The sequence below is a fragment of the Bos indicus x Bos taurus genome, chromosome 22, assembly GCF_003369695.1.
Source record: "Bos indicus x Bos taurus breed Angus x Brahman F1 hybrid chromosome 22, Bos_hybrid_MaternalHap_v2.0, whole genome shotgun sequence".
NCBI lineage: Eukaryota > Metazoa > Chordata > Mammalia > Artiodactyla > Bovidae > Bos > Bos indicus x Bos taurus.
Genome location: NC_040097.1, coordinates 11,422,026 through 11,447,525, shown reverse-complemented (window position 1 = coordinate 11,447,525; position 25,500 = coordinate 11,422,026). Strand labels below are relative to the sequence as shown.

The 25,500-nt window shown below is 43.7% G+C and overlaps 1 protein-coding gene across 3 annotated transcripts in view; it reads left to right on the top strand.

The window, feature by feature from the left end:
* Window positions 1-23,036, top strand: part of DCAF1 (DDB1 and CUL4 associated factor 1) — an 88,719-nt gene extending 65,683 nt beyond the window's left edge. For 2 of the 3 annotated variants that reach the window (XM_027523414.1, XM_027523415.1), the window contains 8 exons: window positions 731-815; window positions 3,460-3,693; window positions 4,226-4,319; window positions 4,731-4,835; window positions 5,057-5,130; window positions 5,570-5,671; window positions 18,104-18,356; window positions 22,068-23,036. In XM_027523414.1, coding sequence (XP_027379215.1) covers window positions 731-815; window positions 3,460-3,693; window positions 4,226-4,319; window positions 4,731-4,835; window positions 5,057-5,130; window positions 5,570-5,671; window positions 18,104-18,356; window positions 22,068-22,126 — 1,006 coding nt within the window. In that variant the 3' untranslated portion in view covers window positions 22,127-23,036. Of the gene's footprint in view, window positions 1-730; window positions 816-3,459; window positions 3,694-4,225; window positions 4,320-4,730; window positions 4,836-5,056; window positions 5,131-5,569; window positions 5,672-18,103; window positions 18,357-22,067 lie in introns of those variants that run through there. The other variant, XR_003507835.1, reaches the window with a different exon arrangement.
* Window positions 23,037-25,500: the final 2,464 nt, after the last annotated feature.

Below are 25,500 nucleotides of genomic sequence, written 5' to 3'. Positions count from 1 at the left end.
ATGCTGTAAGTTTTATTGCTGACTTCTCTCTTCCTTATCTGTGGTACATGGTTAATAAGATTTTTTTTTTCTTGGTTCCTGGGTATTCTTACCCAAGTTTATACATTCCCATCAGACAGCAGACCCTTCACTGATCCAGAATGGCACATCTTTCTATTTTATCATAGTGGCGCTCTTTGCTGCTGCTGCTGCTGCTAAGTCGCTTCAGTCGTGTCCGACTCTGTGCGACCCCATAGATGGCAGCCCACCAGGCTCCCCCGTCCCTGGGATTCTCATGGCAAGAGCACTGGAGTGGGGTGCCATTTCCTTCTCCAATGCATGAAAGTGGAAAGGGAAAGTGAAGTCGCTGGGTTGTGTCCGACTCTTAGCGACCCCATGGACTGTAGCCTACCAGGCTCTTCCATCCATGGGATTTTCCAGGCAAGAGTACTGGAGTGGGGTGCCATTGCCTTCTCCGGTGGCGCTCTTTGCTGGGGCATATTTCAGAGGCATATGTACCCTGTTAGCCATTGTTTTAACCAAGTAGTTCCCATTCATTTATTTTGAATCTTCTTAGACAAATTGATGGAGAGAATTTTCTTTTAATCTTACAATTTTTTCCTCTTTGGGAGCTGAGAATCTTAAGGTGAGTATAGTCAGGCAAGGGGCTGAGAATCACTTTCTTTTTAGTCAGTTAAATAATTATGTCCTGAAGATCAGTTACATCAGTACTTCTGTTGTTTGTTCGTAGGCATTCCTTTACAGAAGATCATTATGTTGAGTTCAGTAAGCATTCTCAGGACCGGGTCATAGGCACGAAGGGAGACATCGCCCATGTAAGTATTTAAGAATCCACATTTTTCAGGGTGATTTGTCTGTTTATACTGAAACTTTTTGGACTGAGTCTGATTACTTAAGTCCTGTGGGCAACCAGAAATTACTCAGTGATGATTCTTTCCAGATAAAATCTAGAATTGTAATGAAGTAGTTTCAGCTATATGGGAAAAATGTAAAAAGACCGAACAATCTTACAGTTTGAGAACTGTTTCATTAGCACAAAAGATACCTTGAAACACTGTGAAGTAAAGTTCCTGTCTTGGTGGATCCATATGGGGAGACAATAAACAAAAAGAAGCAAATATATGGTATGTTAGGTGGTGAGTGCTACCAAGGGAAAGAGAGCAGGGTAAGAGATAGCAAATGCTTGGTGGTGGTGTGGGGGCCTTCTTTTTCATCTAGGAAATAAGTGTCAGTGATTGGATAATGTTTAAGCAACGTCTTGAAGGAAACATGGGCATCATGCAGATACCTTGGGGAAAGTGATCTGAGATGCAGAATGGCAAGGGAAAAGCCCATACCTGGGAGGTGGGAAGGAGAAGGAGGGGGTGATAACCGAAATTAGTGGGGGCATACCCTGTAGCCTCTTGTAGCAGTGTGTTGTTTCAGACCTTTGGCTTTTCCTGTGTATGAGATGGACACTGGAGGGTGACTAAGAAGGCATGTGATTGGATGTAAAATTCCTAAAGTGTGAGTCTAGTTTCTGTGAGAGAAGCAAGAGGAGGCTTTCCAGTTAGGAGGGTGTTGTGCCAGCTAATGTGAGAGCTGCAGTGGAGCTGGGCTTGGGTGGGCATGGGAGGCAATGAGAAGTGACACAGCTGGGCCCTGGGCTTTTGATACATGGAGTTTGTGATTCTCTTAGACATTCAAATAAGGAATATTACTAATTGGGGGTTCAGGAGAAAAGTCTGGGATAGGAGATACAAATGTGGGCGTTGTCTACGTATTGATAGCATGAACCATGATCTTGGATGAGATCATTAAGGAGGCTGGAGAAGAGAAGTGTGAGGACAGAGTCCTGGCTTGGGCCAGTATTAAGAAGTTGCAGTGTAAGGAGGAATTCGGGAAGGAGGACAAAAAGGGTGGCCAGTTAGGTAGCAGGAGGCCTCAGGAAAAAGACATGCCATTGAAGGCAAGGGAAAACTCTAGAGGAAGGATTGATGGTCTGGGTTAGAAACTGCCGATAAGTTGCATAACATGAGAATGGAGGGAATTTCTTGTTGGTCCAGTGGTTAAGACTCAAGGCTTTCACTGCCCAGAGCCTGGGTTCAGTCCCTGGTTGGGGAACTAAGATCCCATAAGCAATGTGGTATGACAAAAAAAGAAAGAATTGAGACATGATCTTTGAGTAACTATGTGGAGGTCATTGTTAACCATGTCAGGAGCTAGTTCTGTGCACTGTGGTGAAAATCTGATTACAGTGGGTTCACAGGAGAGCATGAGGAAAGAGCTAGAAAAACAGGTTTGCTGAAAAACAGGGATGTGAGGGTAGTAGCTTGCGGTGGGGTGGTGGTATGGAGTGGTGAAGGGAGGGTTTCTCCCAAGCTAAATTGGAAAGTTTTAAAATACATAGACAAGTTGAAGCAGTAGTACCGGTAACTGCCACCTAGATTAATGAGTTTAGTATTTTGCCATATTTTCTGTGTAAATGTGTGTGTTTTTCTGAATCATTGAAAGTAAGTTGCAAACACTGTGACATTTTATCTCATATCTTATAGCGTGTATATCCTAGCATTAATGACATTTTATTACATAATCACACTCATTATTAAATATAAGAAAATTTACAGTAATTCCCAAATGCCATCTAATTTTCATCCCATACTCAGTTTTCCCGATTGTTCCTGATGTGTTTGGTTTCAAATGTTTTTGTTTTTGTTTTTTGAACCAGGATCCAGCCAAGATTCACATATTGCATTTGGTTGTTGTGTCTCACTAATGTTTTAGAGCCAAGAACCATTTCTCCAGTTTTCATGACATTGACTTTTGAAGAGACCAGGCTAGTTGTCTTGTCCCATGATCTGGATTTGTTCGTTTCCTTGTGGTGTCTCCTTATTTGTTGCTCTGTTAAAAGAGGTGTTTTTTTTTTTAAAGACTGGAAATATTACAGCATGTCTGTAAGCTGATGGGAAAGAGCTGGTCTCTGTATGGGTTGCACATTGTCAACTTTGGAACTTTTAGTGTGGTAGGGCACTAAAAGAGTATATTGGGAGATTTTAAGGAGAAAAGGGTATTTCATTGATACCGTTCTCCAAAAAGTAACCTATATAAGAGTATTCTCTGAGTAATGTTGGTTAGTCCACATGGAGAGTTTCTCAGTTTCAATCTTAGAAACGTTTTCTTTTTCTTGAAAGGGGGATGGAGAAGAAGAGAGTTTTCTTACCCCTGTTGCCATTTTACTTCTCATTTTCTTACCTGTGGGAAAGAGACTTCTCAAAAAACCTGAAATGGGACTCAAAGCATATAAACTTTGCTTAGATGGGTGTGGTCTTCCTATTTTTTAGCTATTTTCAATATTAGGGCTTTTATGATTTTGATGGGCTTTTGAAAAGTGTGGGGGAGCTATTTTATGCAGCGTCTGTTTGAATTTGTCAGTGGACGGATTGGTCTGATTTTTCTCTTCCCACCCCTTCTTCTCTAAAGATTTATGATATTCAGACTGGCAACAAGCTGTTGACTCTGTTTAACCCAGATCTTGCCAACAACTACAAGAGGAACTGCGCCACCTTTAATCCTACAGACGATCTTGTCTTAAATGATGGCGTCCTGTGGGATGTCCGCTCTGCACAGGCCATCCACAAGTTCGACAAGTTCAACATGAACATCAGTGGCGTCTTCCATCCGAACGGGCTGGAGGTCATCATTAATACTGAGATTGTATCCTTTGCACCCCTGCCTGTGTTGCCATTTCTTATCTAGCTTGTAATGCAGAAATAATTTTATCTTCCTACCAATACCTGGTTGAAGTGCCCATACAGGTAAATAACCTGATTTTTCCCTTTGGTTTGAGGTATTATTGAATCTCTAGTGGATTCTTACTGATATTGGTAATTATTGATGACTTTTAACTGGCTTTTTTTTTTTTTATTGGGAAGAGTGACCAGATTACTGCCTCCCTCTTCCCCTGGTGTCAGGTTGAGTTTTCTCTCTCTCTGGAAGGATGCTAGTCAGAAGAGTCAAGTGAAGTGCTATTACCGGGAGAAAGGGAACTCCTGAGGCTATCATAGGAGATGTTCAGGCCATTCTTCAGAAATAGACATTCTGTGTGCTTTTGTTTTACCTTGATCTCATTGATTTTTAAAGTGTTAATACCTAGACGGAGGAGAAAAAGAATATTTCAGAATTTCCCTCATGAAACTAGATAAGAAGTTTTGGGAAAAATAGTTTTCCTTGACCACTCCCCTCCTAGTGGGACCTTCGAACCTTCCATCTTTTACACACAGTTCCTGCTCTCGATCAGTGTCGCGTGGTGTTCAACCACACGGGGACAGTGATGTATGGAGGTAATAAGCTTTAGTAGTACAGATGGTGAAAAAATTTGTTGATGAGAATAATGTTGATTTGTTGTGAAAGGCTACTGGCTTTGATGATAAAATCTTGTATACAAAGAAATTTTATGACTAATTAACCCATGTGTATCATTATGAACTTACAGAAAAATATTATCTGTCTTGCAATTTTTGTGCACCTTCAGCTGTAACAGTTCTTGGAATCTAGATGAGAGGTTGAGGATGTTGTTTGGATATGCAATGAAGATGCTTTGAGAGAAATTTACTATGCTCTGAAGCATAGTATGCTTCTGAAGGATGCTCTGAAGTCTTGGTTGTCCATTGATATTTTCTCATTTGTGAATAGGGGATGTTTCTGATTCTAATAGTGTTTTGCTCCCCTGTCCCACTTCCCCTCCCAACTAGCTATGTTGCAGGCAGATGATGAAGATGACCTATTGGAAGAGAGGATGAAAAGCCCTTTTGGATCATCCTTCCGAACATTTAATGCGACTGACTACAAACCTATAGGTAAGTGTGAAGTGTCAGGCATTGATGATTTTGCCTTGTATTGGTGTTCCTTATTTAAGATCCTCCATTTTCTAAGAGAATTATAATTTTTCTGCTTTTGAAAAGCAGATGAGTTATGGAAATATTTATGAACAGTCACCTTGAATTCCTTAAACAGAAAGACTGGTTTTACAAGCACAGCAGTAGTCCAATCCTAAGTGTTGTCACATTCTGTTTTCCAGCAACAATTGACGTGAAAAGGAACATTTTTGACCTGTGTACAGACACCAAAGACTGCTATCTTGCTGTCATCGAGGTAAAGGGAGCTAGAAGAAATCTCAGTGTTTTATTCTGATATTTAAGATCATCTTCAACTTATACTCCAGGCATTTTGTCTGATATAAGATGTGTTTTAAAGCTGATGCATTCATGGTGATAGACTGTGATAATCTATTTGTTTGACGGGGAGATACACAGTCTAAGAGAAGTAATAGGGAAATTCTGATACAGAGCATTGTGGACTGTCCCGTCTCCGCTTATCTTGGACTCACTGTCAGACCTTTCTCAGAGCAGTTGCTCTCTTGCTTGAGCATCCTTGGAACAGAAGTTGTTGCAGGGATGGTGGCCTCTCCTTTGCTGCCCAGCCCTTTTCTTCATGTTTTTCTTTCCTTCTCTGAGGGTCTGTCATAGCTGAGATGTGGCTGTGGGCCTTCTGAAAACTAATTTCTCTTTGTGGACCGGGTGTCCCGTTTCAGAACCAAGGCAGTATGGACGCGCTGAACATGGACACCGTGTGCAGGCTGTATGAAGTGGGCAGGCAGCGTCTGGCGGAGGACGAGGACGAGGAGGAGGACCAGGTCAGTGCCTTTCAGATTTCTTTCTGCTGAAAATTGCTTATAGATACTATGCACTTCTGCTTTTAGCTCTAGGGTTTTTTCTTTATTTATTTTTAAAGATTTTTGCTATAGGTGTGTCTGCAACCTCTTGGCATATTCTCAAGGGCTTTCATGTGTTGATCACTGAAACTCTTCAGAAGAAAGCAGATTTTTGTTATTATAAGACTTTAACCAATACCTGATGGTCCTGTGAGTTCCCTTTATAGATTAATTTGCAGGTCAGCAACCTCTGATTTTGTTTTAGAGATTTCCTGGAACTCACCATCAGAACCAGTGCCTTGTCTGGCTTCAGTATTGGCAGGCCCCCATTTCCTCAGTGTCAGTACACAACAAAAACGTCACTCTGCTGAGCTGTATCGCGGAAATGGCTTAACCTCTGTAAAGTTCTGGTTTGCATTTTCTCAGTTCTATGCCATAACCTGTTTTCAGAGTTTAAAAGGAGCTTGCAGATAGGAAATAGTGATGTTTTTGAGAAATTAAACGTGTAAAATGTGGGTAGATGGTATCATGTTGCACAGAATCGTAGCTTTTCCTTTTCTATAGGGATTTTAATTTATGGTCATGTTATGCTGGGTGCTTACCTGTGCGGACTGTCAGTTGATGCCATTTAAGAAGAGTTTCTCAAACTACTGACTTTCAGCAGCTCTTTCCTGTCTACTAGGCTCATACTACATTCTTTTTCCTGGCCTGATTCTTCAGACAAATCTGAAAAATATTTATTGCTGAGTGATATAAAGTTGAAAATGAGTGGAGTTTTACTTTCTTGTTGTAGATAATAAAATAGATAAAATGTCTTTTTTCCAGATCTTGGATTCATTTCCGATTTTTCTTCCACTGTGGTGGTGTTTGGTCTTGGTGCTCTGTATCCTCTTTAAAGGCCACACAGGTGCCCCGAGTGAGGGCAGAGGCCACCACAGGACAAGAGGACACACACTTCTTTCTGTTTGCTCTGCCCTTGCTCTCGTCCTCATCCCTCCCTCCTGGTTCTTTGGTAAATCCCACTCAATGAGCTTAGGGCTCATGGAATAGCTTTCTGTTGGCATCCTTCCCCAGCAGCTTGTACTTCAGATTTAAAATAATTTTTAAGAGTAAAATTTTTGAAAGTGGTAATTTTAAGAGTTGTTTTTTTTTTTTTTTTTTGATGCAAGTCTGATACTACATGTGTTTTTTTCTGACAGGGCTTAGTACTGACTAAGCAAGGGTGATTTGTTGTGCCAGTTTGAGATTTAGGTGTGTGTTCCACTATTGGGCTTTATAGGTTATGAACCTCTTGAGTAAACCTTGTCACCTGGGGTCAACAAGCTCAAACAGACTTACCTTACAGTCTTCTGTGTGTGCTGTCTAGTCTCCACTGTCTCTGGTAGAATGTTCCAACTTGGCTAAGTATACGTTTTATTAGAGCTTAGAGGTAATTCATAATCTCAAGAAGCGTGTTTCTGAGCAGAGCGAGGAGAAGGAGACTTGCATGTGTTGGGGTTAGCGGTCACTGTGGGATCAGGGCAGAGCCTTCTGCAGGCCTTGCTTCTTGACCCAGAGGCACCAATGCTCCCGTCTGCGGGAGGCCCTGATAGGGGCAGTTTCCCAGCTCCGTCTGCCCCTCTCCTCACGCACAGATGAAGAGAGTCAGGATCCTTCTTGGATACCATGGAAATGTTACTTTATAAAGCACTTTACTGAAAATGACATCCTTAGTACAAAAGTTTTGTTTTTTCTTGGATAGAGTTTAGTTTTTAGAGCAGTTTTGGGTTCACAGCAAAACTGAGCAGAAGGTCCAGAGTTTTCCCATAAATACCCTGTTGCTGTGTGCATAGCCTCCTCCATTAACAGCATCCCACACCACAGTGGTACATTTGTTATAGCTGGTGAACCTACTTCCACACATCAGTATCACCCAGAGTCCATAGATTACATTAAGGTGCAATCTTGGTGAGGACATTTTGTGGTTAGAACGAAGGTGTAACGACGCTGTCCCCATTGTACTATGTACAGAGTAGTTTCACTGCTCCAAAAATCCTGTGCTCCACTGATTGATCGCTCCTTCCCCCAGCCCCTGACAACCACTGATGTTTTTACTGTCTCCATAGCTTTGCCTTTTCCAGAGTGTCTTACAGTTGAATCATACAGTATGTAGCCTTTTCAGCTTGGCTTCTTTCAGTGAATAATATGCACTTAAGTTTGTTTCATATCTTCTCATGACTTAGTACCTCATTTCATTTTAATGCTGAATAATATTCCATTGTCTGGTATCACAGCCTATCTGGCATAATTTGAGTAAAGTTTTGGCACTTCAGAATAGAGCACTTGTATAACTGCATCTCAACAGCAGCAACAAATCAGCCCTTGTGCACCACGCGCAGGTTTTATGTAGACAGCTGTTTTCAGCTGTTTTGTGTAAACACCAAGGAGTGCTGTTTCTGGATTGTATGATAAAAGTACGTTTAGTTTTATAAAAACTTCCAAACTATCTACCAAAGCGGCTGTACCATTTTACATTTCTGCCCTCAGTGAATGAGAGTTCCTGTTGCTCCATGTGCTCACCTGTATGAGGTATGGTTAGTGTTTTCCATTTTGGCCTTTTTAATAGATATGTAGTGGTCTCACTATATACTTAAAATATTAATTTAGACTTTTATTCCTTTAGTTGAATAATCAAAAAGTATGGTTTAAGTTTTTTTTGAGTGAAAAGCAATATAGTTCTTGGATTGTTTTCTTTTTCTTAATTGAAGTATAGTTGATTCATAAAGTTGTGTTAGTTTCAGGTGGACAGTAAAGTGATTCAGTGATGTTTAGTGGTATATGTATTATATTTTATGTTTATATAGTGGTATATGTATCGTTTATATAATTTATTATATAGTATATAATTATATATTAGAGTATATATACTGTATATACAGGTTGCTTCTATGTCTTGGCTATAGTGCTGCTATGAGTGAACACTGGGGCACATGTATTTTTTAATTAGAATTTTCATCTTTTCAGGATATATGCCCAGGAGTGGGATAGGTAGATCATATGGTAACTCAGTTATTCGTTTTTAAAGGAACTTCCATGCTGTTTTCCTAGTGGCTGCACCAGTTTACGCTCCTACCAGCGGTGTTGACGGTTTCCTTTTCTCCACACCCTCCTCACTTAGCATTTATTATTTGTAGACTTCTTGATGATGGCTGTGTGAGGTGATATCTCATTGTAGTTTTGGTTTGCATTTCTCTAATAATTAGTGATGTTAAGCATCTTTTTATGTGCCTTTTGGCCATCTGTATGCCTTTGAAGAAATGTCTATTACGGTGTTCTGCTCACCTTGGGTTGTTTTTTTGATACTGAGCTGTATGAGCTGTTTTGTATATTTTGGAAACAGGTCACATTGCTTGCAAATATTTCCTCCGGGTCTGTAAGTTGCCTTTTTGTTTATGGTGCGTTTTGCTGTGCAAATATTACATCCCATATAATGCCTTGCTTTGTCTCTGATAACTCTAAGCTTTCTTGCCTGCCTGCCTTCCCTCCTCCCCTGCTCCTTTCCTTTCTTTGTTTTCACATGGCATGTGGAATCCTAGGTTCCCAACCAGGGGGTCGAGCTCACAGCAGTGAAAGCAGAGAGTCCTAACCACTGGACTGCCAGGGAATTCCTTTTTGTGGTTTTCACTGAGTATTTCATAGGATTCCCCTCTCTTCTTTATTAGCATGTTAGTTATACTTTCTTTTTTTTTTTTTCCATTTTCTTTAGTGGTTACCCTAGAGGTTGTAAGATTATATTTACAGGTAATCCAAGTCTACTTTCAAATAACACCGTAGCTCTTCATGAATAGTACAAGTAACTTAGGATAACAAAACACACAGTCCTAATTCTTTCCTCCTGTCCCTTGTTTCATTGCTGTCATTCATTTCACTTACATAGAAGCATGCATAATTGAATACATTGTTGGTATTACTATTTTGAACAAATTACTGTTAATTTGAATGAAGATCAATTACGAAAATTGTTTATTCTACCTTCACTTATTCCTTCTCCAGTGCTCTTCCTCCAGAGTTTTTAACCTAATCGTCCTTCTCTCGGAAAACTTTGTTTTAACATTTATTGCAAAACAAGTTTACTGGCAACAATTTCTCAGTTTTTGTTTATCTGAAAAAGTAACTCCTCTTCACTTATGAAGCACACCTTCATTGGTTACGAAGTTATAGGTTGGTGGTTTTGGTCTCTAAACATGTTTAATATTCTTTTCCACTCTACTCTTGCTTTCATGATTTTTGAGGAGATGTGGGATGTAACTTTTTGTTCCTTTATAGGTAAGGTGTTTTTTGTCTCTGGCTTATTTCAGGATATTTTCTTTGATTTTCTGTAATTTAAAAATGATGTGACTAGGTGTGGGGTTTGGGGGCATTTAGTCTCTTCAGAGCTTCCTGGATCTTTGGTTTGGTTTCTGGCCACCATTAATTTGGGGGCATTTTCAGTCATTATTTCAAGCATTTCTTCTGTTCCTTTTTTTCTTCTAGAATTCTCATTACCTGTTCAGTTCAGTTCAGTCGCTCAGTCGTGTCCGACTCTGCGACCCCATGAACCACAATATGCCAGGCCTCCCTGTCCATCACCAACTCCCAGAGTTCACTCAGACTCATGTCCATTGAGTCAGTGATGCCATCCAGCCATCTCATCCTCTGTCATCCCCTTCTCCTCCTGCCCTCAATCTTTCCCAGCATCAAAGTCTTTTCAAATGAGTCAGCTCTCCGCATCAGGTGGCCAAAGTATTGGAGTTTCAGCTTCAACATCAGTCCTTCCAATGAACACCCAGGACTGATGTTTAGGATGGACTGGTTGGATCTCCTTGCAGTCCAAGGGACTCTCAAGAGTCTTCTCCAACACCACAGTTCAAAAGCATCGATTCTTCGGTGCTCAGCTTTATTCACAGTCCAACTCTCACATCCATACATGACCACTGGAAAAACCATAGCCTTGATGAGACGGACCTTTGTTGGCAAAGTAATGTCTCTGCTTTTGAATATGCTATCTAGGTTGGTCGTAACTTTCCTTCTAAGGAGCAAGAGTCTTTTAATTTCATGGCTGCAATCACCATCCGCAGTGATTTTGGAGCCCAGAAAAATAAAGACACCGTTTCCCCATCATGCCTTTTCTGGTTATCCCACAGTTGTTACTGGATATTCTGTTCAGCGTTTTTCACTTTGTTCTCTTTCCTTTTGAGTTTTGGTGGTGTCTATCGAGATATCCTGATGCTCCGAGATTCTTTCCTTAACAGTGTCCATCCACTAATAAAGTCCATCACAGGCATTCTTCACTTCTGTCACGGTGTTCTTGATTGCTGGCATTTCTTTTTGGTTCTTTCTTAGAATTGCCATTCTCTGCTTCTGTTGTGCATCTCTTGTTGCATGCTGTCTACTTCATCTATTAGCAAACCCTTAGTTTCTTAACCATAGATGTTTTAAATTCCTGGTCTATTAATCCCTCCCATATCTGAAGCTGTTTCTGATGCTTATTGTCTGTTTAAACTTTTTTTTTCTTTTAGTATGTCTTAATAATTTTTCTTGACAGTTGGACATGATGTGCTGGATAAAAAAAAACTGTTGTTGGCTTTTAGTAATGTGGTGGTAATATGTGGAGGAAGGAAAGCAGTTTATGGTCTTATAACTAGTCTTTTAATGAGTCTCTACCTCAGTACGGTGAACTTTACACATCTGTTTCTTCCGCTTTGTTTCAGTAGTACAGATGGCTGGAATGGGCTGGAATTGGGTATTTCCCTTTCCCCAATAGATCAGGGTCTGGTTAGATAGTTTCTCCTGAGGGCAGCCCTCCTTAGGAAGAACAGAATTCTGATGCATTTCATGTTATTTTTCCCCTTCCCCCTGCCAGAGGCACAAGGGAATTTTTCTCTAACATTCACCCTGAGAACCAGGTCAAGCTTCTGGAGGTAAAACCCATATACTGTCTTTCATTGCTCAGACCTGTCTTCAGCCACTGGTCATTTTTAGTTCAGGTTTTCCTACCTTCGCACTGGTTCCTATGGATGTTTGTGTTTCTGGGTCTGTGCTGTGGCAAGTTGCAATTCTCTGCATTTGCATGTTGGTCCCTCCGATTTTAGGGGCAATGGTTTGCCCTGTCAGCCCACTTCTTTGTCAAATGTGAGACTTACTGATTTTTTTAATTTGTTCAACTTTTTACTTGTTAAGGTGGAGTGACCACTTCAGGCTTCTGGCTCTTAAATGGTGAATTTATTTTAAAGGACGATTAGGCTCCAGAGTTTAAACCACTTCACCAGATGTAGCCAGGAAATCCCTATAATAGAAAGGTTTCTGGTAATGCTTTCTGGGCTTCATGCCTGTCCTTGGTGTCATGGATGAGAGGGTCCCACAGTGTTTAAACCTCAGTTATGAGATCTGGGTGAAAGGGAGAGGTCTTCACATGGATACTTGAGACCTTGGGTTTATTTGTGACATGGATCTTCGTGTTTTCTTGACTGCAGCAGGATTTAACTTGGACGTGTTGCTAGTATTTCTTGGTACCAGAGCTTGCAAGTGGTATTAGATGCTCCACATGTTGTGTGGTTGCTTTGAGTCAGGGTTTTAATAGTGACTGGTCTTTTATTCTTGTGGCCTTTTGCTTCTTAGACACCACCTTCCCTGGTGCATGTTCTTTTCCACTTCAGCTGTCATGGGTCAGGATGTAGCTTATTCTTGAGTAGGTACAGAAGGTGGTGGTGTCAAGCTGTAGTTGGTGTATTAGTACACCTGTTGGTACAGGTGGCTGCAGACTAACGTTCTTGTTCATTCATCACTACCCCATCACTGTAGATCACTACAGATGGCAGTTTTGTCTCAAGCTTCCTGAATTTTACATGTTGAACTGTAAATGTGCAGCAAAAACTGGGTTTATCTGAAGTTACTTATCAATACCATTATCCCTGCTCTTCCACGTCCTTGCAGTTTACAAAGCAGTGGGCAACAGTCTTCTTTAGGAGCTTTCGGGTGGGTGATTCCTGGTGTCTGTGTTTGAGGAGACAGTCAAGAAAAGAGAAGCTAGGTATTGCGGATGCTGGGGGGCTGTTACTGGGACTGGCCTCACTCTTCTGGCAGAGGTGGAGTGACAGATGAGAAGCGAATCTTAGGTGGCAGGGTGTGGAAGCCAGAGATCACCACAGAGGAACACTTAAGGTGTTCAGATTTCTTCTCATCACCTCTTCATGTATCAGGTTGATTTTTTTTTTTTTTTTAACTCATTTTCCTTTGTTTCATCTGATTTTAAAACTGGAGACTTCATTTTCATGTTTTCATTTGCTATTCAAAATTTTGTCCTAGTCCAGATATCTACTCTTAGGTCTTCTCAGATGTTCCAGGTATGACTTACATGGCTCAGGGGTGCAGGCACCTGTGACTGGCACCTTTGAATTTGCCTTTTCACTTTAGCAAAATAAACTTAGAAGCCTGAATGGTCAGCTGCCACGTGCTGAGATGGGCCAGCATAAGGTGCCTATACAAATGGTTTTTATTGATTGAAAAAGCTTTATTGATGTAATTTACATATCATAAAAATGGTTGTCTTTTGCCTTTATGTTTAAATAAGCTTGGAGATTAACAAAGGATGAACTCTACCACTGTGTTGCTGAATTAAAACATGTAAATATTTGATTCCTGAGGCTGCTAGTTTGCCAGTCTTCAGGCATTTGATGAAAGCAGATAAGCTACTCACTTACTAAAACTCGTATTATCCAATTTTGGTATGTGTGGTTTTTTTTTTTTTTTTTTTTTTTTTAATCGATTCTGTCAACTTTGATGTTGGCTTTCAGGAAAATTATAAAACCAAGCATTAGAATTGGTCATTTGTTCCTAGATTTTGAAAAGCCAATACATTTCAACAAATTATAGTTAATCTTAAATTTCTTTAACAAAACAAGGGAATACTGCTTTCTTTTCTCCACTCTGTTCTGGAATCTGGGCACACTGTGAGCTGCGCCTCCTGCGTGCTCCCCACTGCCTAGAAGCGGGTGGGGAGAGTCTTTACTGATTACACATGGGCTGTAAGCTTGGTCGGGGTTCCTGAAAAGCTCCCCCCGCCCACCCTAAGAAATTTCAAATGTAGGTGAATTAGATTCTGCTGGTGAGGAGAGAAAAACACAAGCGTTTTATGATCCTGAAGTGAATCTATAGCTTTTAAAGATTGTTAACACCAAGAACAAGTGTCAGAAGTAGAAGCAGGAGTTTAAATCTTGCAAATATGACATGTTGCCATTTCAGGACAGTAGGCTTAGGTTTTAACTGTATTTTTAAAAAAGCAATCCTAGTTTTTACATAAACGGTTTTAAAAGTAGGACCAGAGATTTGGTTTTTTAAGAGATTGGTTATATTTTTGAAGGCAGTATAGGCTAAAAGCTATTTCTCTTGAAAATAGACATCTATTTAAGAAGAATGTTGAATGGTGTAGAAACAAATGCTGCACTAATTCAAAACCCATACTAAGTCCTAGAGAGCAAGACAGCTTGAGAGGAGGCGGGCAGGTAGGTGTTGGTACCTGTGGAGGGATACCGTGGAGACACTGTGGGTTCACGTCCATACTCCTGCCTTAAAGCCAGTGGTGCAATATCACAGTTAAGTGAGGTTTTTTGGTTTCCCAATACATAGAAATGTTATGTTTACACTGTACTATGTCTATTAATAGTGTGCACTGTGTCTAAAAAAACAGTGTACATAGCTTATTTTATTGGCAAAAAATGCTAACCATGATCTGAGCCTTCAGTGAGTCGTAGTTGTAACATCAGAGATCACTGATGACAGATCTCTATAACCAATATAATAAAAATGAAAAAGTTTGAAATTCTGAGAATTACAAAATGTGGCACGAGACATGAAGTGAGCAAATGCTGTTAGAAAAAAATAGTGGTGATAGATTTGCTTGACACAGGGTTGCTTCAAACCAGCAATTTGTTTTAAAACACGAAGAAACCACAGCATAATTGCAGGAAAACAAGGTATGCCTGTATTCACCTTTTTGGTTGTGTCATTAGGGGTTTTGGGTAGGATCCGTTACTACAGAAAAGCGTGACCGAGAACCAGAGGTCAACTTAGATCCATTTTGTCAAGTGGTTCTTCCTTATGGTTACGCCGCAATTCCTGGGCACCTTTCCCAAATCCTCCTGTGGAAGCCTCATTTGTAAAGATTGGTTCTGTCAGCCTGGACGCTGGGTGGAGTTTAGGCATGTTTACTTTGAGGAACTTTCACACTTCTCTGAAATACGCATTCTGATGGCCATACATGAGTAGGAAGCACTAGTGTCATTAAATCATGTTATGTAACAAGAGATTAAGATGTATTTAGGGAAGTTGGCATTAAATGGTTGTTTAGTAATCACTGCTTCTGTTGTAATTCTGCAGCCTGGGCAGCATTATGGAGCGCTCCTGGGTTTTTTACTCTGGGAAGGGATAAGACCACAGAGATTTAGAGAGACTGGAGGTAGACAGGAGCGGGGAGAATGCAGTAGGTGAGTGCAACGAGAGAAGTGCTGGGCACCCCTGTGTGAGGGCAATGGTAGTTCACTGGGTGTTAAGCTGTGCAGGGGGGAGTGACAGCTGTTTGAGATTTCATCTGGTTACTGGAAGAGGTATGGAAAAGGGGCTAGATTTAGAAGGTGCTTTGAGTTCAGTTTTAGAAGTAAGTTTCTGTGGTACAGATGGGTAGAGCTATCTAATGAGAGTTTCAGGATTTGACTTAAAGTTGTAGGAACCTTTATGCCTCGGAGATCTGGTCAGGATGAGGTCAAGATTGGCAGCCCAGTGCAGAGGCCAGGATTGGTCAGGGTCAGTCACTGTAGAGAAGCCCCGTGGTTGGCCGTTCAGGCTTTTGTGTTCCTTTAGGAAGATTCTAGTTACTATAATAGGAGCAACAGGCTTACCGACCACTTAGTATACGCCAGGCGCTTTCCAAGGAGGTTACATACATATATTGCTCCCCCCGCCCCCAACAACACCGTGTGGCTAAGTTGATCGCCCACAGTCAACACAGTGCCAGTAGTTTGGATTCTTCGGGGCAGCCTGGCTCCAGGGCACATACCATCTCCTGTGGAATGCAGTGGGCAGAAGCCGGACTGTCAAGTGTTAGAGGAATAGAAGGCTGAAAGAGCGGGTGAGTGAGTAAGTTGAGGACCTAGAGGCCAGGAGGGCGGGTTCAGGTTACCTTTTTCAAAAGTCTAGGTGGAAGGAGTTTGAAGCCTGTGTGGATTGAGAAGTTTAGCCTTGGGGAAGCCGAATCTCTTCAGAGATGAGAAGCTAGTGCAGACAGACGTGAGGGTGGTTGTGAGTGGAGTGGGCATGAGAAAGGTGCGGTGTGGTAATAAGGACCTGGGCTGGACTGAGGTCAGGAACAGGAAGGAAGGCTGGCTTCTTCCTCACATGAGGCTTGAGTCAGGAAACACCCATGCTTGGCTGGAGAGGGCACCTGAGGGATTGCACACCAGTTGATCTGCTCCCTGAACAGGAGAGGGGAGCGGGTTGGTTTATCTGCAGGGGTTTGGGGCTTTTGGGTAACCACGAAATTGACTTAAGATGGAACCCAGAAGGGAAGAGCTTTGAAATTCTTTCTGTAGAATTTATTAGTTTAAAACAGCCTGGCCCTGAATTCATGTTTCTAAGCCCTGAAAGAGAGGTTTTAGGGAATTAAAACAATACTCTTTGATCTGAATGTGGCTGGAGTTGAGTCAGGATTCTGGCAAGTTGCTTCTTTCATTAAGTAATAATTTTTGGATCACTTTTTGGCCACTCAATTAGTGGAAGCTTTGTTCTGTACATACGAAGGTGAGGGCCTCATTTTACAAAACAGGTACTGAAACCTGCAAGAATGCTCTTAAAATTGCTTCCTCAGCTCTCTTTTGGGTTCAACCACAGGATTAGATTTTACCACAGCATTTTGAATAGACCTTGTGAGCTTCTGTTTCATGCTCCAGATTTCAGATTTAAAATTTAGAAAGTGAGCTGATGGTCATTGGGTAGCTGTTCACATGTAGGTGATGTGTGGCGAGGCTGTTCAGCAAGGGTTGCAGGTCGTCCTGGGTTCTGTTCACACACACACACACACAAACTCTGGTATGGAACGTACTTGTACAGGCATCAGGAATACTGGACTGGGTATTTAAAGTTTTCCCATGTAGCTGCCAGAAATTGTTGAAAAGTCTCAATCAGTGGCCAAACAGCAAATCAAAAAGTCTCTCAATGGTGGGTCCAGTTTTTCAGGGTTCGTAGAGCAGAGCCGCTGTGCTGATGCGAGCCTGGTTCACACGACAGCTCATGAGCAGCAGTGGCTGGATGAGTTGTGTGCTTGGGTTTTAAGTGATTGGCATGAAGCAGCACTTTCAACCATGTTTTAAAAATACTTTTTCTGCTGTGTATGGCTTGTTCTGTCGTGCCTTTCATTAGGCTCCGGTTCAGTGAATCTTGTATTTTATTACTGCAGGAATTAGCATCCTGTAGCTGCGGGCAGTGCTCACAGTTGATGTTTGAGCAGCAGGATTAGTGATTGAATGTTGGGAACAGCTGCCATCCCTCGGAAAGCAGAGGTGTCTGTGTCCTCTTGGTTGAAGGGAAACGGTTTGGATTTTGGTGCAAAACTGAAATGCGGCAGATGCCAAAGTATATCATTTCCAAAGCCCAGGGTACCTAGGGCTGAGCATTTCATTAGTTTTCTGCTATCTTCTTACCTTTGGGAAGATCTCTTAAGAACGAAGTATGGACTGTTTCTCTTGCATACTGGGGGTTAGTATGTGGCTTGTAACAGAAAATACGGTGTCTAAGTGTTATATACATGGTAAAAGTCTATTTTGTTGAATATTCAGATCATGGGATGCTTGTGATAGCGGTGTCAGAGGTTTACCCACGGTTTATCTGTGATTATGAAAGATCGAGGACAAAGATTGAAAGGGCTTAGGAGCCAGTGACGCAACTGTATTTGTCTTGTTTTATTAAGCATTGCTTTTTAGATTCCAGGTAGAAGCTTTTATTCCAGTGCCTCAGCTGATTTCATTTGATTTGGTTGATGCAAGAGAGAGAGAAGAGCCTCTTTGGGTTTATTATTAGTTAGAAACATAGACTATTGACGGCAGAGACCTCTGTGGAGTGTGTTATCCATTTCCTTGGAGAAGGGCTGCGTGACGAGTACTGCCTTTGTGGGTGGCCATCCTTGCCTGAGGGAGCGCTTGGGGCCTTGGGGGACACGTGTGCGCCTGTCTCAGCCGTCACTGACGGGTCTCGCTGGCCCGTGAGGCCTGTGCTGAAACCTGGATCACCGCGATCGCTACTGCTTGTTCCCACCGCTGTCCTTTGGGAAGCAGGGGAGAGACTCCCTGTGTGGCCGAGGTGGACTGGGTCTTGGTGTCTTGGCTAACAGACCTCATGCTTTCTTACCAGGAAGAGGAAGAGCAGGAGGAAGAAGACGACGACGAAGACGACGACGACACTGATGATCTGGACGAGCTGGACACTGACCAGCTGCTGGAGGCAGAGCTCGAGGAGGACGACAACAACGAGAACGCGGGGGAGGATGGGGACAATGACTTCTCGCCCTCTGACGAGGAGCTGGCGAACCTCCTGGAGGAGGGGGAGGACGCGGAGGACGAAGACTCAGATGCAGACGAGGAAGTGGAACTGATCCTGGGGGACAGTAAGTCTGGGGCTCACTGTGAGCCTGGGTACCCAGGGGAAGGGCCCTTCCCTGTGCCCACGCAGCCCCGAGGGCAGCCGCACTGGGGTTCTATGCCCGGAACGAGTCGCCGCCCAGGCCCTTGAGGAAAAGTCCTTTCATGGCTCTGTTCCGCTGTGTTCCTGTCGTGACGTCTGGCACCAGTGGTCTCTTATCTCTTTAAAACAAGGGTTGACACTTTGTGTAAAGTCTGGACAGTACATCATTTAGGTTTTGTGGGCCGTTCTCCACTCCTCTCTGCTGTTGCAGTGAGAGAGCAGCCAGAGACAAGGCGTAAATTAATGCTGTGGTTCTGTTCTATAAGTAGCTGATGGGCTTGGTTTGGCCCATGAGCTGGGGTTTGTTGACCTGTTTCAGAGGATAAGCCTTAGCCCGGAAGGCCGAAAGTGCGGTGGCCGAAAGTGGCCAGTAAGCACCTAGGCCATGAGGATGCCCAGTCCCTCGTTCCACGTCCACACCGCAAGTGCTCGTTACAGTGGTGTGCAGCACAGGTACAGAACATCTGCGTCCTCACAGACGACCGTGCTGGTCTAAACCCAACATGTGCAGGCCTCGTCACAGTAGGCGTTTGGTCCTTATAGTCATTGGTGTTTGGTGCTGGGGGAGATAGGGAATGTGTATAAGGTGTGAGGGGTGTGTGTGTGTGAGTGACTCTCCTATTCCAGTGACCTGAATCTGTTTTCTTTGGGATCTTACACATCTAGCTCTTAGGATTGAAGGCAGTTGACTGAAAGGAGACTGTCTTTCTTACATTAAGTCCTCTTGGCCAAGCTGTACTTTGAGGACGCTTTATGGGGCTGGGAGGGTGTACCTTGTATCTATCTGCCCATCTGCTGTTTGCCAACTTCCATTTCTTCATACTTGGAGGTTGAGGTGATTCGGTGAAGGAAGACTTCTCTTCCCTAGCGATGGTCAGAGTGCTAGATAAGAGGGACTAAGGAGCAAGAGAAAAATGACAATATTGATGGGAATAAAAAGGAAAGTTTTACTGATTTGTTTGCCTTCAGTTAAAATTAGGTAGGTCAGGGGAACAGCTGGTACCCCTGACTGACCTAAGAGTATCACTAATGTTTTTCCATTTTCAGTTAATATAACATTTTCATTTGGTCTGTAAAATTCCTGCTGCTTTTAGCGTTTTACTGTTCATTCTAGGAAACTTCTTCTTTCAAGTCCAAGAGGTAATCTGGAAAACCCTGAGTCAATCAGAGAATGTTACTTTAACTTGGTGGGAGTATTTATAACGTGAAAATGCCATTACACATGACAAGCTGGGCTCTAGAATTGTGGTGACATCGAGACGGCTTGTGCAAAGTGTGCGCTCTACTCTTCCTGTTCTGGAGGATGAGAAAAGGCTAAGGAAGGTAGAGAAAGGAGTCCTGTCACCTGACCACGAGGGGGGAGATCGGTGCCTGACCCCTGAGGGTTGTCAGACCTTCTACCTGAGAGTCACTTGCTTAAAGAAGGTTGTGTTCTCTTCATCCAGCTACACTTAGTCCTTACATGTGACATATTATTGACCAGAGACATATAAATACATTTTTAGAGAGGGATACAATTAACATCACCATCCGTAGTTGCTAGATCTTAAAACTAATCAAGGGATAGGACTTCCCTGGTGCTCCAGAGTAGGGCCCTGCACTCCCAATGAGGGGTGTGAGTTCAGTCCCAGGTCAGGAAGCTAAGACCCCACATACCTTGTGGCCAAAAAACCAAACTATAAACAGAAACAATATTGTAATAAATTCAATAAAGACTTTTAAAATGCTCCACACTTAAAAAAAAAAAAACTGATTAAGGGTTCATTATAAAACTTAGGATTATCATCATTCACATTTTGCTCCATTAGGTTCCCCGCCCCCCCAGCTTATTATAAATGTACATTTATTACTGTTAAAATGTATACATAGTTTCTCAAATAGCTTCTATGATTGTTCAGGTGACATATATACTAGTGTCTCAGATGATAGTTCTTCAGAATATAGTTTTGATTCAGACAGCATGGATATTAGACCAAGACCAAAAACCTTAGTGATTTGACTCTGATAGAGAAAGTGAAAATGACACTCATGGTGATGGAGAAGATTTATAGGTGTGCTTCCCTGGTGAAATAACAGAAATAATTTTTGGACAGCCAAACTAAAAATCGCCAGCTACAGGCGTCAAGTTTCTGCAGAAATTTCCTGGCCAGTAAGGACTTAAGATTCTTAATAGCTCTGCAGCTGATGTTAAGATAGCTTCAGGCAGGTGGGTCTGGCATTGTGGGTTCACAGACCACACACCGGGGGCTCTTCCAAGGTCTGCCATGGGCCCAGGACACAGTGCTGTCCTTGGGTACCCCCTTCCCTGCTGACATCTCCTCCTGGAGCAAGGAAGCTGCGGAGGAGTAGTTTGTGGTTTAGCCGTGTCCGATAGTAGTCTGGTCTCTGTTCTGTCTTCCCCACTCCTTACCAATGAAGTCAGGCCATCTTGTGCTCTGTCAGACCCAGGAACACTGGTTTTTTCAGCCATTACTTTTGCTTACCTTCAGGATTTCATTTTATCACAGCCACACTTTTCTCCATTTTACTTTGTCCAGTTCAGAGACTGTAGCAAGTGAAGGTTTGGGGACATGCCCTTCTCCCTCAGCTGTCCCCCCAGAGGAGGCTCTAAGGTGCCTGGCAAAGGGCCAGTGAGGGGTTCTTTGGAATCAGTGGCTGTCCCTCTTCTCGTGGGAACCCCAGGGCCTGTGGGCATTTGCAGGGCTCCAGCTCAGGACCTGTTGGCCTGCTTCCCTGAAAACCTTGTTAAAATTGTCCCACAGCTTCCTGAGCTGTGAGCAGTCAAACTGGGCACGAAGACCTTTTTTTTTTTTTACCTTCACTCAGTAAACATTAGAGCTAGGTACTGGCACACGGTGTATCTGTGTAATTTTGAGGATTCTTTGTTACTTTCACCTCTTCCTCGAGCCTTCCAGAGGGATTCAGTGGTCTGTTCACTGCCTGGTAGGCAGATGGTCAAGCAGAGGGCCAGAGACACAGTGCTGCCCGTCAGGTGTCACACGTACTCCCTGCTGGTCTAGCTTCTAGGCACCCTTCTCTGATACTGCTGCTTACTCTGGCCTGTATCTTTTTACAAATACGTTCCCTGCAGATTCTATTTAGAAATTCCTATGAATCCTAGGTTGCCTACCTGTGTCTTGATGAAGTCTTCTGAGAACAGAGTGGCTGAGGAGTTGAATGTCATCCTTGACTGGGAGCAGCCTGCCTTTTTTAGGGGTCCTGGGGGCTTGGCAGCCTCTGCCCAGGGACTCCAGAGGCCAAAGGACCCCTTGGGCTCAGTCACTCACCCCACTTTCAGGCCCACCCCTTTGCAGCCACTTGAAGCACCAGGGGTAAGAGCTCCAGAGGGCACTTGCCTGCCTCTCTAGGGCTTGAATTTCAGGCAGGACGAACCTGTAGGAAGCAAGATGGCACCACCGAGCCAAGTCTTTTGAAAGGGAAGCAGGAGACCCCAGGGGTAACCACCACTGCCAAAATAGTATAGTCTCCAGAGCCAGCTCCAAGGAGATAATTGGAGTGTTTTCTTCTTTCTGGAACCTGGTAATGAACCTTGCTCAGGCATAAATGTGTATGCAGGTGCTTTCTTCCTGGAAGCCTCGTGTGTAATCCAGTCTCTCTTCTCCTTACCTTTCAGCCGACAGCTCTGACAACTCTGATTTGGAAGATGACATCATCTTATCTCTAAATGAGTGAGGAGTCAGCACGACGTGGAAGATTCTTGGCAGGAGAGAAACCGAGTCAGATTAATTCAGAACATCTTCCGTTCCCTTTCTCCCAGGGCTCTCTTAAGGAACTGCATGCCCTGGCCCTGCATTCAGAGAATTATGGTTTAGAGTCTCACTGGAATCTGAGAGTCCTTCTAAGAACAGTAACAACCACAAAAAGACAACAGGGGTTAGGCCCTGCTCTGCTTTCCCTTCTCCTAGGATGGACGTATCTTTCCTCAAGGGAAAAAAAAAAAACAAACATGTCTCTGGGGTTATTTCACAATATATTTTCTTTGTATAATGTTCTTTACTTAAAGAACAAGAAATAGTTTTTTATAAAACTTTAAAAAGAAAAAAAAAAGGCATTTATAACTGAGGGTATGAACTTATATCCACCAGGTCTGTCCCTGCACTTCATTTTCTATGAAAGAAAATGATGTCTAAAGAACAATAGAGAGGCATTTTTACACACATATTTAAATGAAAAGGAAAATCGTGGTTTCTTAAATTGATAAGGATTAAGAATATTTTATTATAAATATAATATATGATTTTTTAACCTGTTTTGTTGCCTCATATGCCGCCAGGTTAATCTGTTTTCCTTCGTGCCAGAGGTGGGGAGAGGCGCTGCCTGTTCGCTGAGTAAATGCCTAGGTTCACCAGCCTTCACGGCTTGGGGGCAGCAAGGTCATTGTGGATATTGGTTTTGTGGAGTTGAGGGAGCTTAGGATATAAGTTCACTCCCTCTATTTTTCTTTGTGATTCAGTTTTTCAAAAATCTTTTTTTCTTCCTTTCTCCCCAATGTGGAAATTACAAATCAAAGGCCTTTTTTCTTTAATGTAAAGTGTATTTATTTAAAAAAAAAATACAGAATAAAACTACAAGTCTGTCTTTGCTTGTTTGTGGCCTTTCCCTGTTCTCTTTTACTGAAGTGGGGTGGGGTCCCTTACCTTGCAGCTCTAGCCCAGGCAACATACAAGATGCCTCCCCGAGAGGCAGCCCAAGATGGGGTGAGCGCACGCTCTGCCCAAAGCACTCTGGGGAGAGAAGCAGCCTTGTCAGCACCAAGCCCTGGTCTGCTGGCACGGGGCAGAGGGGGTCCTCAAGGCACCACCCACCATGTGCCACCCCTCTGCCCCCGCCGTGTGTCCTGGGCTCTGAAGCAAGATCCCGATTCCGGTGTGGGGGAGCCGGAGTGTTAGGGGCCCACCTGGGATGCTGTGAGCCACGAGCTGACGGGCCTAAGGAATGGAAGCCTGGTGGCCATCACTGTTACTGTTTTCTTAAAGGAGTACCAGCAGAGACCCTGGCAGTTTGGGGGCAGCTGAGGCTGGGTTAGCAGGTATTCACTGGCTTCACAGCTGGCCTTGTGGTTAAACTGTTCCCACCAAGTAAAGCACCAAACGCTCTTAACCTGTTAACTTACCCGCCTCATCCCCTTCTTTCCCACAAGTAGGAGACCCTACTCTCTCCCCCCGAGTTTACCCAGTTTCTGTTGTAGGCATTTGTTAAGAGATTTTTCTCCGTTTGCTGAGATAAGAGGACAAATCTGTGAAGTAAACAAGACGAGACGGCTAAACCTCACTGGGGGCCGGTAAAGAAATCCCCGCTGGGCTTCGGAACACCACAGAGCGCTCACACACCGAAGCGGGCCTGTGTCGCCAGGCACCTTGTGATCCTCTGGAGGGCAGAGGGCTCGGCTCGTAAACTGCTTCATGCCTCAGCTGAAATGGATTGCTGACACCTAACCGGTAGACTGGTCTGACTGATGGTGCATTACAGGAAAAAAGGCTAAAAGTCAAGAAGCACTAGAAGCACTGTTATTCTAGTCATTAACTCAGCCGAGCCCCGGTCTCCCTGAACTCCGCCAGCAGCCCTCGGGAGCACCCACCCACAGGTCTCTTGGGTGGAGACGGGGGCCTGCAGTAAGAAAGCAGGATCCTGGTCGACCTGACAACACACCCTTAGGGAAATGCCCCGGGGAGGCAAAGAAACATCAGCCCTCCTCTTTATCTGCCAAGGCCGAAGATCTCAGTCCCTTAGGAAGAAACATGCAGAACGTACCAAACCACCAATGAGGCAAATTTCATCTCCTCTTGGTTTTTGCCTTTAAGCCACACCTCAGGTAGGAACCCCAGGTGGAGGCACTGGTTGCCTGCAGTTAAATCGTTCTCCCTGTGGGGGAAGCATCCTAAATCCGTGGGGATGGCGGAGGGAGGGGATATACACACACATACACACTTATGACTGATTCGTTCTGCTGCATGGCAGAAGCCAGCACAACACTGTAAAGCAATTATCCTCCCATTTTAAAAGACAAAAGCGGAAGGAAGGAAAGAGTTGAGAGTCTGAGGCAGAGAATAATCACAATGCAGGAAAACTCTAGTTCAGTTTGGGGCCAGAGAGCACCTATGCCTGAAAAAGGGCGAACAAGGCACGGGTTCACGTGTCCTCTCCAACCAGACTTCATAGCAGTTTTCTGTTTGGGGAAAGCCAGGTAGTGCTCTGGGTCCTGACCACCTGCTCTACGAAAGAACAGCCCAAAGACAGGGCAGCAAAGCGGCTCCGGCCTATGATCTGGGCTTTTGTCCAGACTTCACCTGCTTTAACCCTGAAGACTTGGTGGTAAAGAACGCTCCTACCAGTACAGGAGATCCCTGGGTCGGGAAGATCCCCCAGAGGATGGTATGGCTACCCATTCCAGTATTCTTGCCTGGGAAGTCCCAGGGACAGACGAGCCTGGCAGGCTACAGTCCATGGGGTTGCACAGAGTCGGACACGACTAACGCCACCGCCTGTTCTAGGCATGATGAGGCCACTCCGGCTTCCAGTGCTTCCCACTGCCTGTCTGCATCCCACACTGCTTTGCTCAGATACCTGGCAGAAGTGGCTGAAACTCAAGTATAAACACACATTCAACACTTCCTGTGTTTCAGATTATGAACGCGCTTGTTCATTAGCAACAGCTGAAGCCCAGGGAGCAGTACTTCCCCAGGCACCTTCCTTCCCGTTTAAATCTCTAAGGTCTCAAAAAGTCACCTCTTTCACTGTTCTTGTGGAGAGGCCTGTATTCTCCGTGAGGTCCGCAGTAAGCCCCAGCCTCCATCTCACAAACTTGCTCTCAAAACATCTCCGCTGTCACCTGCGCTGTCTCGCGGCAGTCAGGGTAGTGATCAAACCTAGAGGGGACAGCACGTCAACAGACCCCGCGGTTCTGGTCTCCTGGGGGCTCATTTCCCTTCCTGGAGCGCCTCTGCTCCGTCAGCCTTGACAGTGAAGCTTTCAGACCATCTAGACTGCCACAAACATTTCAACAAAGTGGGCTGTTCTATGGTGGCCACTGCTGTGTGACTGATGTC